The 19,215-nt window shown below is 50.8% G+C and overlaps 1 protein-coding gene across 2 annotated transcripts; it reads left to right on the forward strand.

Moving 5' to 3' along the window:
* The first annotated feature begins 1,101 nt into the window (after positions 1-1,101).
* Positions 1,102-19,198, forward strand: TCFL5 (transcription factor like 5). Of its 2 annotated transcripts, none has more exons than XM_079783877.1 (6): positions 1,102-1,770; positions 2,356-2,542; positions 3,100-3,262; positions 4,610-4,853; positions 7,304-7,445; positions 18,524-19,198. In XM_079783877.1, exons 1-6 carry the CDS (start codon positions 1,115-1,117, stop codon positions 18,644-18,646), a joined length of 1,515 nt encoding a protein of 504 aa, XP_079640003.1. In that variant the 5' UTR covers positions 1,102-1,114; the 3' UTR covers positions 18,647-19,198. The 2 variants fall into 2 exon arrangements, with proteins under 2 accessions (XP_079640003.1, XP_079640004.1); XM_079783878.1 differs by having other exon boundaries at positions 4,613-4,853.
* Positions 19,199-19,215: the final 17 nt, after the last annotated feature.

The following is a 19,215-nucleotide window of genomic DNA, read 5'->3' on the forward strand; positions in this document are numbered from 1 at the left end:
TTCAGTCCGCAGGCCGACGCTCTATCCACTGAGCCAAACCGGTTACGGCCCACTGGGCCATTTAAAAGAATTGGGCTGGCCAAAACCGGTTTGGCTCAGTGGATAGAGCGTCGGTCTGCGGACTGAAGGGTCCCGGGTTCGATTCCGGTCAAGGGCATGTACCTTGGTTGCGGGCACATCCCCAGTGGGGGGTGTGCAAGAGGCAGCTGATCGATGTTTCTCTCTCATCGATGTTTCTAGCTCTCTGTCCCTCTCCTTTCCTCTCTGTAAAAAATCAATAAAATATATTAAAAAAATTTTTTTTAAATAAATAAATAAATAAAATAAAAGAATTGGGCTGAGGCCTTCTCCAGTTGCCTCCACCTCCCCCTGTCCTGGGGGTTTCCACCATGATGCTGGCCCACACCCACAGTTCTTTGTTCCTATATCCTGTTCCCTCCTCCCTACATTCTGTTTGCCCTCAGGAAATTCAGGAAATTCCACCTAAAGCCCACCATGCTGGAGATGGGTCACAGAGGCCATTCCCTACAATGGACGAGCAGTCCGGACTGTGCAGGAGCTCAGTAAAGCTGTTCAAATATCTTAGTCTCTTGGCCGGTGTTCGTGGAGTGCATCGCACGCCCTGGTAAATACTGGATGTGGATTGATCTGACTGACTCCCCCTGGCACCCAGACTGCCTGTCACACCGGTGTCTGGGCCTGTTCACCTGTCTACTGTTGGGGCGCCTGGAGACGTCGTGTCCGCCCCGCATGCTGAGAAGTGGGGAGCCGCACAGCACCCCGTGGCTCCGTGAACTCGGTGGAAGTGTGCGTGGCTACCCGCCAGGCTTGGGTGGTTTCCGGTCTGCGGACCCCGGACCCCGGCCCTCGGGACCCGAGGACACTGGTCCCACCCGCGCGTGCGCGCGCAGCCCGGTCCGGCCGCCGCGGTCGAGGGGCGGGGCGGGGGCGGTTGGAGGGCGGGGCCCGAGGGCGGGGGACGCGCAAGGGGAGGGGCTGCCGTTGGGGGCGGGGCCGCGCAAGCGCGTTGGGCCGGCGGTTTCCGGCGCGCCGTCCGCCTGTGCGCGTCCGACGCCGGCCCGCCCGCCGCGCGCCCCCCGCCGTTGGCGCCGGCATGTCGGGCCCCGGGCCGCGGGAGCCGCCGCAGGCGCAGGCGGGCGGGCCGGCGGGCCCCGAGGGCGCGGACGCGGCGCTGGGCGAGGCGGGGCTGAGCTTCACGACCACCGACCTGAGCCTGGTGGAGATGACGGAGGTCGAGTACACGCAGCTGCAGCACATCCTCTACTCGCACATGGAGGCGGCGGCCGAGGGCGAGCTCGAGACGCGCCTCAACTCGGCCTTCCTGGCGGCGGGGGGCGCGGCGGCGGCGGGGGGCGCGGCGGCGGCGGCGGGCGGGGGCGCGGCGCCCGTGTACCCGCTGCTGTGCCCGCCGGCGCTGGCCGACGGCGGCTTCGCGGGCGCCAACCCGTGCCTGGGCCACATCGACTTCCAGGAGCTACGCATGATGCTGCTGAGCGAGGCGGGCGCGCCCCCCGCCGCCGCCGCCGAAAAGACGCCGGGCGCCGACGGCCCGGGCCCCGGCGCAGCGCGGCCCAAGGCGCCCGACGCCGCCGGCAAGGAGAACGCGGCTGCCGCGGAGGGCGCTTGCGAGGCGCGGGCCAAGTCGGCGGTGCGCGTCCGCCTGGAGGACCGCTTCAACAGCATCCCCGCCGAGCCCCCGCCCGCCCCGCGCGGCGCGGAGCCTCCCGAGCCCGGCGTGGCGCTCAACAAGTGGGTGCCCGGGCGGCGGGCGGCGGGGCGGGAGGGCTGGTCTCGGCGGAAGTGTGCGTGGCTACCCGCCGGGCCTGGGTGTGGAGGAAGGGGTCCTGTGCGGAGGCCACCAGTCCCTTCTGCTGCCCTGAGCAGGCGCAGGCCCCCTGGGTCTGGGTGAGGGAGACTTCCAATGAGGTTGGACGGATGGCCAGCTCTGTGGTGAGCCCCCAGCCTATCTGCTCCCGGGACCCCGCAGCTTGCCATCCATCCCACCCTATAGTTTTCCCCATTTTATGCAGAGTCATGATTTTGGAGGATGGCTCCCAAAAGAGATTGGTGTCCAGGGCGTGATGGGGAGGAGGAGGTATAACTAAAGGATGACACAGTCTCTCCCTCTGAGGAAGAAGGTTGAGCTTGTCCATTACACCCGTTGACAGTTGCTTGGTAGAGGTTTCCGTGATGGGTGTGTTCCTCCCGACAGATTTGAGCACCTCCAGAAAATGCAGTGTTAACCGTTGGATGTGATGGTAAATGGTGGCCGTGTTCCAGGAAGCTTTCCAGCGGAATCATCACGTGTTTCTGGGTTTTCTTTTGTCTCGGCAGTTTGGTGACTCTTATTCGACATCCATCTGAGTTAATGAACGTTCCTCTTCATCAGCAACAAAACAAATGCACAGCGTTAGTGAAAAATAAGACTGCTGCCGCTGCCACTACCCTGCAGCTCACCTACCCCCTGTTCACTGCGAACGCCTGCTCCTCTGGCGGGGGCTCCAGCCTCTCACAGACACAGGTGCAGAAAGTGGCTTTGTTACTGAAGTTAACTGCTTTACTTAGGTTCTGCCATTGACCTTTTTTAACTTTTTCAAATAGGTAGCATTTGCGGCTTAGTTGGTTGGAGTGTTGTTCCATCCAGCCAAAGGTGGCGGGTTCGATTCCTGGTCAGGGCAGTTTCAATCCCCCGTTGGGGCATGAGTGGGAGTGACCGATTGAGGTTTCTCCCTCACATCGATGCTTCTCTCTCTTCCTCTCTCTCAAATTTAATACAAAAAGAAACAACATATAAAATTGAGAGCATTTATGTGGTTAGAGAATTTTTTTTTTATTTGCAAAAAGTGTTACAGGTCTCATTGCCACCACTGTAATAAAATTACTGTGATGGAAGCATAACCTGTGTCTCAGTGTAGCCACATTAACAAATTGGTTAGGGAATTTTCAAAAGTCCTCTGTGACCTAAGCTCTTCACGTTGCATATTAATAGCTTTGACGTCACTGCTGTTACTGCATTGCATTTGTACAGGAAAGAGAAGGCGCATATTGATCAAGTTCCCGTTGCTTCATCTTTTCCAGAGTTCTAATAACTCCTGTTCTATACTTGAGGCTGCCAAACATCAGGATATTGGATTGCCAAGAGCATTTTCTTTCTGTTATCAACAAGAAATTGAATCCACGAAGCAGACTTTAGGTAGTAGAAATAAAGCTTTGCCTGAGCAGGTTTGGATTAAAGTGGGAGGTAAGCCACCAAGTGGAAGGGAACAGGTACTTCTGCCCGACCTTTGCCCTCCTGTCCTTGTGGTCTTTCAAGGGGGCGGTGGTTTAGGAACATGACCAGTCTCGGAAGTGTCTGTATCTCAGGGCGTCCATCTTCCCCTCGTCACCTCACTTTCAGCATTTGCCCGGATTACACCTGGTGTGGGAACATTGCGTTCGGGGCTGCCTGTTCTTGATGGTAAATACCCTACCACAGAAATGGTGGACTCACATGGAGTTTCCGTTCCTTCAAGTCAGCAAAGCACGTAGGCTTGTTTGTTTTTATTTTCCTTGCGAGTAAGGCACGGCCTGAATCTGCTGGAAGCTTTAGGAGACAGTCTGTGGGTGGACAGGGGTCTGAGTTGGAGGCAAGGGGCCATAAGGTGGCGTAGGAACAAAGACACTGCTGAAGGCAAACTCTGCTTTCCTCAAACGTTAACTCTCACCCCTTTTCCCTGGAAACAGTTGGTTTTCAGGTTACCCACCCCAATAACACAGCTGGCACCAAGCTCTCCGAGAGCTGTGAACAGCAGATGGGGTGGAGGGCTACTGCTTTCTCCTGTGGCAATAACTAATTTTTTCCTTGTTTTTATGACACTTGCTACAAAAGTATATGTTAACATTCGTCAGGTGTGAAGGTTAAGATTGAAATAGTTCCTGAACTGATTACTCAGCTTAAGGAATAAAACATTACCAGTGCCTGCAAATTCCCTCTGTCCAATATTCTGAAATGCGGTGATTCTTTTGAACGTGGCTTTATGTGGCTTCTCGGGATGCACGTCACCACGCACACCAGTTAGGTGTCTGCTGTTCTGTGTCTGCTGGAAACATGATGTATTTCTGTATCTCTGATGTGATTGCCCCTCATGTGGGAAGAATCACTTGTAAGGTGAGGGTGAATTGAATCTTCACCCACTTAGCTTTTGTCCTCTTCAGAGAATTGCAGGTAGAATACCACTTGTCTTATTAGAATAATTTCAGCTTTCCCCCACTCTGAATATCAGAAAAATCAAATAACTTCTTGGTTGATAGATGACAGTTAACGCCTGTTGATTAACAAGGGGGGCGTTGGCAAGGCTGTGCTGATGAACACTCGGCCTGTTGTGATTTAGTTGTAGGTTTGTGCCCCGTGTGGTGTTTGGAACGGGGAGCTTGGAGCTGGCTGCTCACACGGAGTTGCCTTCGTGTCCAGCTCGTCCTCTTCAGGTCTCTGCTCCTTGCCCATTAATGTTTATGTCTGGGATTCAAGATGCCAACACTGTACTCAGCATTACTGGAGATAAGTTAAAAATAAATAGTTAAAGTTCCACTTGTTTCTTCTTTTGCAAAGAAGAAGCGCTGTGCAAACAAGCGATAAATAAGAGGAACCGGAGTAGGATGCGTCAGTTGGACACCAGTGTGGAGCGAAGAGCCCTCGGAGAGATTCAGAACGTGGGTGAAGGTGCCGCCACCGCCCAGGGCGCCTGGCAGTCTGCAGAGTCATCACAGTCACACCTTGGGGAGCAGTCCCAGAGCGCCCCGGGCGGAAGGTCACAGCGCAGGGAAAGGCACAACCGCATGGAGAGGGACAGAAGGTAATGTGTGTGCGTGGGACAGCTTTGGAGCGTCTGTGGTCACCTAACTTAGACACTTAGTGATACGGGCACCGTGCCGTAAAAACGAGGGGAGCCGTGTCTGTTCAAACGGAGGACAAGTTCGAATGAGTAAACGTGGACTTGGCTCTGCTGGGTGGATTGGAGTCCCCAACACCCCCAGACCATCCTGATCGATGAGAAAAGACATGGAAAAATTTGAGAAGGTGGAGGGATGGGGGAGGGGCCTCCCAAGGGCTCTTCGCAGGGGAGTGCTTCACCCCCCAGCCCTGAGTTCTGGGACATGTGAAAGCTTCAGCAGACTCCATGCCCGAGATTGTGTTGGGGCCAGTCCTGTGGGCGTCCCCTGCCCAGCACACAGTCAGGCTCCAGGCCCGGAAGGAAAGCCGGTTTCATGCAGACCACATTGTTTGTACAAACCGCTTAGGCACAGGGAGCCTCTCACCTCACGGTGGTGGGAAATCTTAACGTTCCCAGATCCAGCCAGGCCAGCCTCATGGGCATGCCTTCCTCCCTGAGGGGGTGTAGCCTGCCCCCAGTTCCCTGCAGCCCGTCACCAGTTTGTCCTGGTTCCTTTAAGAATGTTGGGGAAGGAGGGGGTTAAAACTGTTAAGTCGTTTTGTCTCTACATATATTTGCAGATTCTGTGTAGAATCAGGGTGGTTAGTGTTTCTCTCTTGCAGCTGGGGTTTTACGTGATGTTTTCTAACACAGAGTTAGTTAACCCAGTCATTTCATTGAGCATGCAGGCCAGTTTCTGTTGTAGGCTCAGGAGGTGCAGCCTGGACCAAGGCGAAGCCCATGGTGGAGCTGAGGCAGGTTACCTCTCTAAGGCAGGGGTGGGGACCTTGTTTCTGCCCAGGGCCATTTGGATATTTGTAACATTCTTGGGCCAGACAAGATTATCAACTCAAAACATTAGCTGCTACATTTGATCAAACATTTAACTGACCCCTAATGCCTTGACAGGGCCAGACCAAATGATTTCAAGGGCATGATATGGTCCGAGGGCCGGGTTTCCCCACCCCTGCTCTAAAGGATTACAGTTAAGCCAGCAGATACCATGGACTGGGATGCACACACACCCTTGAGCTCACCAGGTGACAGAGCATCTTTCCTCTGGCATTTGTTTAGAGGACAGTCACTGAGCACCTGCTCTGGGGAAACCCTCACATGCTCACAGTGGAAGTTTCCATTCTCACTCTGCCACGTCCTAGTCTATAACAGCCTTCCGCCCTCTCTTTCCATCCTGTCCTGAGTTTCCGTCTATAAGAGCTACTGTCTACTACGTAGGTTTGGATTAAATTAAACAAGCTGATGAGGGGTGGAGAGCACCACTAAGTGCCAGCTGTGTTCACAAGGTCATGAAGTCCTGCGTGTTCAGTGGGAGGCCAGGACGAGGGCCATGTCCTGTGCATTGTTCAGTGCCAGCTTAGGTCGGACTCCACGTCACTAGCCATACGTGTGAAAGTTACAGAGGGCCTCGTCGTGACCAGCTGTGATTTGCATGGTCTCTAAGGAGCCCAGGTTTCCAGATAGTAATAGGCTGGTGTGTGTGGTCCTTTGTGAACCGGGTCCCTTGGTGAAGTGAGGCTGGGGTCTTCGTCCTGGGCACACAGCGGGTGCCCAGGCAGAGGGTGACCTGCCCAATAAAAAACACGACCCTTTGCTTCTAGTTTTAGGGGTTTGGGTCTGTCGTTGGTCTAGACCAGGGGTCCTCACACTTTTTAAACAGGGGGCCAGTTCACTGTCCCTCAGACCGTTGGAGGGCCGGACTATAGTTTAAAAAAAACTATGAACAAATTCCTATGCACACTGCACATATCTTATTTTGAAGTAAAAAAACAAAACGGCAAAAACACCCGCATGTGGCCCGCGGGCCGTAGTTTGAGGATGCCTGGTCTAGACCCTTGAATCTGGCCCCTGAGAAGTAAATAGGGAAACTCCCTGAGGAGGGTGCCCAGGGCACTCCTGCCCAGGAACTGAGTGGCCTAGGAAAGGAGATTTGTAAAAGGAGATGTGTACAGTGGCCCAGGAGGAGTGGCCTAGGAAAGGAGATTTGTAAAAGGAGATGTGTACAGTGGCCCAGGAGGAGTGGCCTAGGAAAGGAGATTTGTAAAAGGAGATGTGTACAGTGGCCCAGGAGGAGTGGCCTAGGAAAGGAGATTTGTAAAAGGAGATGTGTACAGTGGCCCAGGAGGAGTGGCCTAGGAAAGGAGATTTGTAAAAGGAGATGTGTACAGTGGCCCAGGAACTGAGTGGCCTAGCAAAGGAGCCTGGGCTAGGGCAGTCGTGGGCACCGGGTCCTGGGGGGACAGAGGCCTTCGCCCATGCACTCGGTGCCAGGCCCCTGAGCTCTGACCCTTCAAGTGACACATTTGTTCAGCTCTGTGTTTGCTTCAGATTCTCTGTTGCTTTGGATTTTGCTGTAGGCGCAGAATCCGCATTTGCTGTGATGAGTTGAATCTTTTGGTCCCGTTCTGCAACGCCGAGACAGATAAGGCCACGACCCTGCAGTGGACCACTGCGTTCCTAAAGTACATTCAGGAGCGCCATGGAGATTCTCTTAAGAAGGTGAGTATTGTCCGGCCAGCGTGGCTCAGTGGTTGAGCGTCAGCCTATGAACCAGGAGGTCACAGTTCAATTCCTGATAAGGCACATGCTTGGGTTGGGGGCTCGACCCCTTGTGTGGGTGTGCAGGAGGCAGCCGATCCATGATTCTCTCATCATTGATGTTTCTCTCCCTCTCACTCCCTCTCTGAGATCAACAAAAGCCTATTAAATAAAAAAGGTGAGTATTGAGGCCAGGTGGAGTTTCAGGAGTTTGTCAGCTCATCCGTGTTCTAATGTGTCCTTTTCCCTGAAGATCCCAAACTGTCCTCTGTGTCCGGAATCGGACGTTACGGAGTCATTGTGAGCAGAGCTCTGCTCGTGGCGCGTGCTGTCACTGAGTGAAGTGGCCTCCGCCTGGCCTGCTCGCTCCACGGTGGTGGAGATGACGGGTCGCACAGGCTGAGCGCTGCTGTGTGTGGTGGGTTGGACTGGGCGAGGGGCTTTCAGAGACTGGAGGAGGGAGTGGTTTTGCCCTCAGAAAACCCAAAAGGATAAAGCAAGCAAAGGGCAGGTAAATGTCAAGTAAATGGTCTGGACTTCGGTGCCTCCAAAGGCGGAAGAGAGACACTTGTGTGGGTTGGGTGACTGGGTGACCTGGGGCTCTGGGCCAGCATGTCCTTGACCATCTGTTGGGTTCCCAGTGAGTGAGTGAGCTTGGGTCCCATAGGGCTGAGTGCTTGGTGTGGGTCTCGTCCGCCCCTTCCATGGTCCAGAGGAGAGAGCGCACCTGTGCTCCTCCGGACACCGGGGCTCCAGTGTTGGCTGCAGAGCCGGCGGTGAGGCCGACTGGTGATGAGGCTTTGGTGGGGTGAGCCGCAGCACGAGTCTGATTGGAGAGCCAAGCTGAGGTTGGTGTGATAAACATGGAACCTTTTTAAAAAGAACCTCATGTCCTGGCCGGGGCTTAGTCAGTTGGAGTGTCGTCCTGTACACCAAAAGGTTGTGGGTTTGATTCCCAGTCAGGACACATACCTAGTTTTCGGGTTTGATTCCTGGTCAGGGTGCGTTACAGGAGGCAGCTGGTTGATGTTTCTCACAATGATGTTTCTCTCTTTCCCCCACCCCCTTCCTCTCTCTCTTAAAAAAAAAAAAAAAAATCCAATCAATGACAACATCCTTGGGTGAGGATTTAAAAAAAAAAGAGCCTCCTGTGTCCAGATGCTGGACGCTGCAAGCGTGGCCGGGCGTGCTGAGTTGCTCTGCTTCCCTTGTCTGCGTCGTGTGAGCTTCATATTTCATCTTCGTCCTGGTTTTCATTGTCTATTTAATTGCATTTCCAAGCAATGCTTATGTTGGATTCCCTCTAACGGATCACTTACGGTTGTTTGTCATGCAGTTGCTCTTTAACACTATTTGTTAGGGGTAGACGGTGGGGTTATTTTAATAAAATAAAGCTTTTACACTTTTTAAATGATTTAATGTTTGGCTCTGTGTACCTATTAGAAAATTATTAGTAGAACTCATTCAAGTACGATGAAGGAATTACAACAGCAAAAACCTTGTTAAATATACACACTCAGATTGATTTATAGGTACTATATTTTATGGGTAGTATGCATCCTGGGCATTTCTGAAATTTAATTATATTGAATTTACAGATTCTTTCTGCATCAGATCATAGGAACGTCAAGAAACGGGCCGGAGTGACGCCAGTTAGTGGGGGGAGTTAGGAAGCAAACAGCCTAAACACACGCGGGCCTCCTACTTGCATGAATGTCTTTGTCCTCAGAATACGATGCATGAGAGTCGGAAGTGATTTTCCTGAGTTATCTTAGTACACATTTTATTCCCACAAACCTTTCCTGCTCAGTCATACTTTAAATAAATGGAGACCCTGCTGGCCTGTGGGCGGCGTCCCCAGCGTCTCAAGGAAGGGACATGGCCGTGCGGCCCTGCCACAGCGCGCGTCTGAGGCCAGGTGTCCACAGCCTCGCGGGGTCAGGCCCGAGTGGCACGCTGTGATCGATGCTTTGCTGTGTGAGGAGCCTGGACTCTGGGAAGGAGAGGTCCGGGCAGGAGTGAAGGTGAAGACCCTGGTTGAGGGCCACAGAGCACTCACCGAGACTGCTGGGCTGGGATGCTGGAGGAGGGATTGGGGAGCACTCGGAGTTCTGGCTTGAGCTGCTGGGTGGACAGGGAGAAACAGGGCGGGCGGGCGGGCGGAACCCATGGGCTTTCCCGGACTGTTGAGTGCCCAGGACGACAGGCGAGTCTGCATGGGCCGGTGGGTCCTTGTCAGCGAGTAGGTGCTTGGCTTTGTCGTTTTCCTGATGAGCCTGCTGCATAGCAAATGCCTGTGCACATCAGCAGCCTCACTCACATCTGCTGGGCGACTTCGCAGACAACTGCAGACGTGACCCTTCTCTGCTGAATGTCTGCTCGTGTGTCATTCTCCTTCCTCACCAGGCCATCGTCATGCCTCCCTACATTGATTGTAGTTCTCTGATGTTGTCTAATGGTCACATGTCCCCAAAATGCTTTTAAAACGACTCAGCTGTGTTTTTCCCCTAAATCAGTGACCAGCCATGGGGTTTGTTTTCCTTATATTCAGCGGTCTCTAACTGGGGGTCCCTCCATTAGTTACTGTGGCATCCAGGTGTCTGAAGGATTCTGCACTTAGATGGCTCACTTTACTTATTTACTTATGGCAGTTTAAAATTTGATGCAATTTCAAACTTGAATGACAAGAATAGGACTGAGAGCCCCTCGTATACCCTCTTGGCTTCGCCCAGAGCTGCCAGCTGTTGGCATGTTGCCCATTTGCTCCGTTCTGTGCAGAATCTGTATTTTTCTGAACCTTTGATAGTGAGTTGTAGACACGAGGCCGCTTTGCACCTGGCCTGTGTGTGTTTCAGCTAGAACACGTGGTCAGAGGCAGGACTTTATACCGACACTATTACCGGTAGTTCAGGGGGAACATTTACACTGCACCTGTTGTCCTGGGAGTGTCCCCACTCAGGATCCAGTCCAAGGTCACAGGGCTCCCCAGGCTGTCATTCATCCCTGCCTCTCTGCTGTGCACTTTCTGGTTCCACCTGAAGTTGGGGGACGGGACAGCTTGGCCAGATGGTCACTTTCCTTCTGTACCTGCTTGGTGATTAGGTGCAAAGGTGCTGTTACTTGTCCCATAGTTACTCCCCTTTGAGAACTGGGCCCATGTCCCCTGCCAGCAACTATCCCCCTCCTTGCTGCTCAGCTGCACCGCTCAAAGGAATTGCCTGTCCCATCTCCTTTTTCCAACTGCCTTGGACTGCCTAGTGCCTGTTTAGCCAGTGATGGGTCAAAGGTGATTGTGCTGACCTGACCTTGACCGCCGCCGCCAGTCCCCAGGTCACCACCCTCCCTGGTGTTCCTGCTTCTCTTGGGGCACCTTCTCCCCTCCCTCATATAATGTCACTCCCTGCCCCCTGTTCAAACGGTCTGGGAGTGGAGCGGCTGGGGACCTCACCGTTGGTGCACAGGGGTCACTGATCCCCATGTTCAGTGAGTGCACGTGACCCCTCCCTCATTCCCTCCAACAGGACCCCCGCTCCCGGGGAAGGAGAGTGGCCGCCTGGCTTGGTGGGCTGGCACTGTGTGGGGAGACCCTCCCACTGTGGGGAGTACTTCGCAGCTTTGTGCTGATGAGTTCGTTCCTACCTCGTTCTTTCGTCTCTCCTCCTCTGTCCCTCATCCCAGTGTCCTGGCTCTGCTGTGGGTCTTCTCAGAGCACCGGCTCCTGGTCTGTTCTGGCCTCTTGGATCGGAAACAGGGGAGTCAGTAGGAGTGTGTTTTCTATCATAATTTGCTTTTATGTTGATTATCTTTAAACCTTTCCTCTCTTTCCTTCTTTTTAAGTTTAGATTTTCTGGTGCTTAAGTTGCAGGCTTACTTCATTTATTTTCAGCCTTTCTCACCTCTTGGTCAGTGACTATAAAGCAGACTGGCCCTTGGAAAACATCCCCAGCGTAGGGTAATGCTTCATCGTCTCCAAGTATCTGATGTCCTTGGTTTGTCTCTGCATGAATCCTGCAAAGGAGGATTTTCATTTCCCACAGATTTTCATTCTTCCTGTCTGTCTGTTTCTCACATTGTGATCAGTGAAGATGGTCATATAAAAAGTAGTTTTGGGGTTTATTGAGACTACCATGTGACCTCTCCTGCGGTCAATTGTTTTAAAAAATATATATTTCTTTATTGGTTTCAGAGAGGAAGGGAGAGGGAGAGAGAGATAGAATCATCAATGATGAGAGAGAATCACTGATCGGCTGCCTCCTGCACGCCCCCTACTGGGGATCAAGCCCGCAACCCGGGCATGTGCCCTTGACCAGAATTGAACCTGGGACACTTCAGTCCGCAGGCCAACGCTCTATCCACTGAGCCAAACCGGCTAGGGCTGTGGTCAATTTTTTATGGTTCTGTGGTCACTTGGAAAGAACGTGCACCCTTCATTTGGTGAAGTCCATGTTTGTTAGGTCAAGATTATGAATTGTGATTTTGTCCCCTCTGGTCCCCAGAGACCTGTGTGACATCTCCCACTGAGATCGGATTTGACATCCCCTTGAATTCTGTTTGTGTCACATAGTTCAGAGCTCTGTTAGGCCCTCACATTCCCTGTTCCACTTTGTGTGTGGCTGTTGTATCAGTTCCAAGACCTTCCTGTGTCTTTATTTTATTTTATATATATATATATATATATATATAATTTTATTGATTTTTTACAGAGAGGAAGGGAGAAGGATAGAGAGTTAGAAACATCGATCAGCTGCCTCCTGCACACTCCCTACTGGGTATGTGCCCGTAACTAAGGTACATGTCCTTGACCGGAATCGAACCTGGGACCCTTGAGTCCACAGGCCGACGCTGTATCCACTGAGCCAAACCGGTTAGGGCCTTCCTGTGTCTTTAACCCTTTGTCTCTGTACTGACATGAGTTCTTACTCGTCGTAACTTCCTGGTGTCATTTCCTGACATGTAATTAGAACCACCTCCTTCCTCTTAAAAAGTACAGTTTTTGTTATTGGCATTCTCATATTTACAAATCTAACATGAATATCAAGTTCGGCCAGACGTCATGTCAAGGTGTTCTGATAAGTCGTAAAAAATTCCTTAAAACTCAGCCTTTTCACTTGTTTGGTTGAAAACAGATGCTAATTGAGAGAGCAGAATGACAATGACTAGCTGACCTTCAGCTCAGCTGAGGAGGGTTAAAGAGGCCCCTGTCTCTGTTTCACAGTCACCCCAACTCCCAGGGACTTGGTTCCCCGGGACCCCAGGAGAGTCCAGATGGAGCATGGCTCAACCCACTTCTGGCAAAATACTGAAAATAAAGATGTGCCGGGGTTAGCCTCATGTGTGAAGATAGCTTAGAAAATCTCTCCAAGTACTTTTTTCCATCTGAGAAATGGCTGTTTTGTTTCTGACTTCTATTTAGTTTTTTAAGAAAATACATTTTTATTGATTTCAGAGAGAGAGGAAAGGAGAGGGAGGGAGAGAGAGAAATATTGATCAGTTGCCTCCTCCATGCACCCTGACTGGGGAGTGAACCTGCAACCTAGGCATGTGCCCCGACCAGGAATTGAACTGGCAACTTTACAGTGCACAGGATGTCACCCAGCCAATTGAACCACACCAGCCAGGGCTTTATTTTGTTACTAGAGGCCCATTGCACGAAGATTTGTGCAATAGCCTTCCTTCCCCTGACTGCCGGCACTGGTTTTCCTCTGGCACCCGGGACCCAGGATCCTTCAGTCTTCGCTCTGGCTGGAGCGCCGCTCCTGTAGCTCCTCCGCCCCCGCCCTCCCCCTCATAGCAGGCGTCCCGCCCCACCCAGCCGCTCTGCGCCTGCATGCACGCTGCCCAGAGGCCCTGAGCGGCTGGGGGGCGGGGCCACCATAATCTTTGTTGGGTTAATTTGCATACTCACTCCGGATTGGCTGGTGGATGTTGCAAAGTGATGGTCAATTTGCATATTTCTCTTTTATTAGTGTAGATTTTAAAAGGTAAATTCTAGCCCTGGCTGGGTAGCTCTGTTGGTTGGAGCATCATCCCAATGCACCCAAGGTTGTGGCTTAATCTCTGGTTGGGGCACATATGGGAATCAGCCAATGAATGCATGGATGAGTAGAACAACAAATCGATGTTTCTTCCCCCACCCACTCACCCACCTCCCTTCTTCTCTCTGAAATGAATTTTTTTTAAAAAGGTAAATTCTACCCTTTCAAATATAGGCAGATATTTTATACTTGGGCTTTGGGTATCAGAACCCAGGAAATTATCAACATGTGGTTTGTCTTAAGTTGCACTAAAACCTTACAAAGTTTAGAGTATATTTACATACAGATATGGCTTCTGAGCGAAGCTGCACATGGCAGGGTCCTTGGTCACAACACCACTGAGACTGCAGTCCAGTGGAGTGCCCATCACTCCAGACGACTGGGGACAGCCAGTGCCCAGAGTGCTGCCACTTACCTTCCTGGCATGAATGAACTATGCCCTCTTACAGCCAGCAACCAAAAGACAAACCTGATTCAAAGGACCTGACAAGACACTTCTCCACAGAGGCCATGCAGACGGCTAGTGAGCACATGGAAACATGCTCAGTATCACTACTCATCAGAGAGATGCAAACACAGTGAGATAGCACCTCACACCCATCTGTGGTGGCTACAGAAAAAAACCCACAAAACAAAAAAAATAAGCAAGCAGGTGTTGGCGAAGATGTGGAGAAATTGGAGCCCTTGGGATTGCTGGTGGGATTGTAAATTGGGGCAGCCAGAGGGTCATCTCAGGTGGCAGCATAGATAAACACCAGTACTTGCTGTCTCTCACAACCACATCAAGATTACAACTAATACAGAAATGCAGAAGAGCCATCGTTCAGAGCCTGAAATCTGGCTCAGTGGAAGTCCTACAACTAGAGAAGTAAAGGAGAAAGCACATTGAGACTGGTTGGAGGGGCAGAGGCGCAGAATGGGCTGGTCAGACGCCCATGAGTGGCGTGTTTTTGATTGGGAAGGGTATCTCCAAGGCCTCCCGTGAGAAGCAGGAGATCCCAGCCCCACACCATAGACCCCCCAGCCCAGGATTCCAGAGTTGGGAAGAGAAGTCCCCATAACTTCAGGCTGTAAAAAACAGGAAGGAATTGTGGCTGAGTGACAGAAGCTGCTGAGACCCAGGTTTTCCTCTTAAAGGGCCCGCACACAAACTTACATGGTCCTGCTTCCTCTGAGCTCCAAGGGTGGGGAACCTAGACACATACAGGGAGAAACTAGACTGTCTGGCATCGGGCAGGAGCTCAGGGGCGGCTTTATCCCAGATGGTGCTTGTTTGGGTCATTGTTCCTGTGCCGGGACCTCCCCTGTTGCAGAGCTGACTGGCAGCCATATCTGAGTTTCCATCAGCCTTGGCCCACACTGTTCGCTCCACCCTGGTGATTCCCTGAGACCCTGCCCCATCCAATTTGCAGCCCCACTCAAGCTGTTTGCAGTGGCTTTTCCATATGAATGGTCTGTCCTGGCTCAGGCTTCAGATTTTCTTAAAATCTCTCAATCAAGCAGCAGCTGGCTTCAAATCTATAGTAATAAAAGGGTGATATGCTAATTAGACCCGGAGACCTTCCAGACAAAGCCATGGTGGCAGGGCCGAGGCAGAGGTGGTTAAGGGCAATCAGGCCAGGAGGGGAGGGCAGTTGGGGGTGATCAGGCTGGCGAGGGGGGGGGCAGTTGGAGGCAAGCAGGCGGGCAGGGGGGCAGTTGGGGGCGATCAGGCCAGCAAGAGGGGGCAGTTGGGGGTGAGGAGGCCGGCAGGGGGGCAGTTGGGGGCGATCAGGCCGGCAGGGGGGGGGGCAGTTGGGGGCAAGCAGGCAGGCAGTGGGGGGCAGTTGGGGGAGATCAGGCTGGTGGGGGGGGCAGTTGGGGGTGAGCACGCCAATGGGGGGGGGCAGTTGGAGGCGATCAGGCCAGCAAGGGGGGGCAGTTGGGGGCGAGGAGGCTGGCTGGGGGGCAGTTGGGAGAGATCAGGCAGGCAGGCAGGTGAGCAGTTAGGAGCCAGTGGTCCTGGATCGGGCCTAAACCAGCAGTCAGACATCCCCTGAGGGGTCCCAGATTAGAGAGGGTGCAGGCTGGGCTGAGGGACACCCCCCTCCCCCCCGTGCATGAATTTCGTGCACCGGGCCACCAGTCTATCAATAAAAGGCCTAAGACCTGGCACCAGTACCAGCCTGCCTTGCTTCACAGCTGGGCCTTGCCTGAGGTCTTCCTAGCCCAATACAAGTAGCAGCCACCTGCAGATCTCTCTAGCTTCTGCAGGATGACTGCAGGCAGTGGCCAACTTTGCACCCCTGGGAGGCCCCAGAGCCAGTGCACCCAGTGGACAGCTTCAGACCAAACCATATTACAACTCTATACATCCAAAAGTAACACCGTCAAGGTTCAGACTCCGTGAGCACCAAAGCCCCACTGAAACAAGTCCTGTTACAGTGGGGTGTCTTCTGCACAGCAGCTCTTCCAGTGTAGACACAGCTGGTCATCAGCCAATTGGCCTGGAGTTCAACTCCTCCCAGTGAAGCCAACAGAAATCAAGGCTCAACTGCAACAAGACTGTGCACACAGCCCAGACGGGCGCACATAAAGTGCCCAGCTCAAGTAACTAGGGAGGCTGAGCCACTGGGCCCTACAGGACACCTAATCCACAAAGCCATTCTACTAATTCCAGGAGACATAACAGCTCTACCTAATACATAGAAACTAAGGGAAACAGCCAAAATGTGGAGACAAACATATCACAAATGAAAGAAATGGAAGCAAGGAAACTACTAGATACAGAGTTCATAACAATGGTTATAAGGTTGCTCAAGGATCTTAAGGGGACTTAGTGAGATTTTCAAGGATCTTAGTGAAAAAGGACCAGTCAGAAATTAAGCATACACTAACTGAAATAAAGTAATTTACAGGGAATCAACAGTTGAGTAGAAGATTCTGAGAATCAAATCAACCGTTTGAAATATGAGGAAGCAAAAAACAATCAGAAGAGCAAAAAGAATCAAAAAATATGAAGATAGTATAAGGAGCCTCTGTGACAACTTCAAGTGTACCAACCTCGCACTATGGGGGTGCCAGAAGGAGAAGAGAGAGAAAGATACTGAAAACCTATTTGAAGGTATAATGACAGAGAACTTCCCCCACCTGATGGAAGAAATAGAATTACAAGTCCAGAAGTGCAGAGAGTCCCAAGCAAGGAACCCAAAGAGGCCCACACCAAGACACATCATAATTAAAATGCCAAGGACTAAAGAGAGAATCTTAAAAGCAAGAGAAAAGCAGTTAGTTCCTTCAAGGGAGTGCCCATACGACTGTCAGCTGATTTCTCAACAGAAACTATGCAGGCCAGAACGGAGTGGCAAGAAATGTTAAAAGTGATGAATAGCAAGAACCTACAACCAAGATTACCCAGCAAAGCTATCGTTTAGAATTGAAAGTCAGATAAAGAGCTTCACAAACAAGAAAAAACTAAAAGTTCATCACCATCAAACCGGTATTACATGAAATGTTGAAGGGCATGCTTTAAGAAAAGAAGAAAGGGAAAAAAAGATAAAAAATAGGAACAATAAAATGGCAATAAATACATATCTACCAACAATTGGATCTAAAAAAATAAACAAGGAATCTAATGAACAAAATAGAATCAGAGGCATGGAAACATGTAACAGACTGATGAATTTCAGAGGGAAGGGGTGAGTGGAGTATGGAAAGATTAAATGAAGATCTTGTATGTGTATATGCATTACCTATGGACACAGACAATAGGGTGAAGAAGGCCTAGGGTGGGGTAGGAACCGGGTGGAGAGGAGAAATGGTGGGGGATGGGGAGGTGGGGGAAGGGGAGGACATCTGTAATACTCTAAACAATAAAGATGGAAAAAATGAATAAATTGGTGCAGCCATATGGAAGACTATCTGGTGGGTCCTCAAAAGGTTTAACATAGAACTATCATAAGATCCAGCAATTTTACTTCCAGGTATTTACCCCAAAGAATTGAAAACAGGAACCCAAATGGATACTTGTATGAAAATGTTCACAACAGCATCATTCACAACGGGCAAAATGTGGAAACAACCTGTGTCCATTGGCAGATGGATGAACAAAATGTGCTTTATCCACACAAAGGACTGTTAGCCATAAAAATGAAGGAGGTCCTGACACCTGCAACATGGAGGGACCTGGAGGACATATAAGTGACTTAAGCCAGTCATAGTTGGACAAGTCCTGTGGCTCCACTTACGTGAGGGCCTAGAGGAGTCAGATTCACAGAGACAGGTAGATGCTGGGCGCTGGGGCTGGGGGGTTAGTGTTTCATGGGGGCAGTGTCAGGTTGGCGTAATGAAAAACTTGGGAATAGATGGAGGGGATGGTTACACAACAGTGCGAATGTACTTAATGGCAGTGAATTGTACACTTACAAATGGTTAAAATGGTAAACTTCCTGCTGTATATATTTTACCACAATAAAAAATATATAAACCCAGATCTAGTTATTTAAGAATGCTATGCTTTAAAAAAAGACATTTGGAAATTTATATGGTTATACAACAGTGTGAATATATTTCATGCATCTGAATCACACTTACAAATGGTTAAAACTGTAAAGTTCATGCTGTATATATTTTACCACAGTAAAATAACAAATGCAAATGTGGTTGCTTTTAAACTATAAGACGTCTTAGAGTGTGACCAGGTATTGTGAGAAGCTGTTGGAAAATTAAAGTAAATGTCAGTGCAACTTATGAGAAAAGTGTTTAAATCCCTATTTTTATCATACAGACCCCTAGCAAGATGTGATGTAAGTTTGTGAACCAGTAACCCAGGTACATGCCCTTGACCGGAATGGAACCCAGGGCTCTTTGGTGCGCGGGCTGACGCTCTAACCACTGACCACATTGGCCAGGGCTAACTGTATATTTTGAAGTAGGTTAGCTCTTACTTTCAACCTTTTGTATTTTCGAAGAAAGCAATTTTCACGTCTGTGGATTGGTACACTAATGATCTTTTCTCAACTGTAGGAATTTGAGAGTGTGTTTTGCGGTAAAACTGGCAGGAGACTAAAGTTGACCAGACCAGACTCCCTGGCGACGTGTCCCGCGCAGGAGAGTCTGCAGAGCAGCCCTGCCATGGAGATCAAGTGAGCGGACTGGACACTGGTTCCTGGAAGCAGGCGGCCTCCGCCCGGCCATGGGTGTGTCCAAGCCCTGGAGCTCCGCGCCAACCGTCAACTCTCCAGGGACGTGACTCAAGTTGGGACTCCAGTGGGGACTTTGAAAGCACATTTTGTAAAAATATTTATCTAGAACAAAATATCAAACAAAGTATTCGTCCACTAATGTCCTCTTAGACCATTGGGATGCAGACACAGTGACAATTAGTAATTTTTCAATTATCTGTCTGATTCCATCATGTTTTCTTAACATGATAACTTAAAAAATTAACACCCTTTGTAATTTCTTTAGTCTTACAAGGTACACTGCTTTTTACTTATTTCCTTTACATTTAAAAATGCCCCCTTAGCAATTGGAAAAGTCAAAATGTTCTTCACTAGAAGTAGTTTGGAAATTCATTTCATTTGTTTATCGCCTCCCCTTGCAACGGCTTCCAGTCACGTGGACTGCATTGCAGAATTTTGCTAGGAATTCCCAGAGACATCCTTAAAGCTCCTTTGGTCCAGAGGAGATGCTTTCACACTGAGAGTCATTACTTT

Source organism: Cnephaeus nilssonii, assembly GCF_951640355.1.
Source record: "Cnephaeus nilssonii genome assembly, chromosome: 11".
Lineage (NCBI taxonomy): Eukaryota > Metazoa > Chordata > Mammalia > Chiroptera > Vespertilionidae > Cnephaeus > Cnephaeus nilssonii.

What these genes read in the sequence shown, in the direction of transcription:
- TCFL5 (XM_079783877.1), top strand. Translation starts at nt 1,115, where the DNA reads ATGTCGGGCCCCGGGCCGCGGGAGCCGCCGCAGGCGCAGGCGGGCGGG. An exon ending in CCCGGCGTGGCGCTCAACAA is followed by an intron (nt 1,771 to 2,355) that starts GTGGGTGCCCGG and finishes TTGTCTCGGCAG; the next exon opens with TTTGGTGACTCTTATTCGAC. An exon ending in ATGGAGATTCTCTTAAGAAG is followed by an intron (nt 7,446 to 18,523) that starts GTGAGTATTGTC and finishes TCTCAACTGTAG; the next exon opens with GAATTTGAGAGTGTGTTTTG.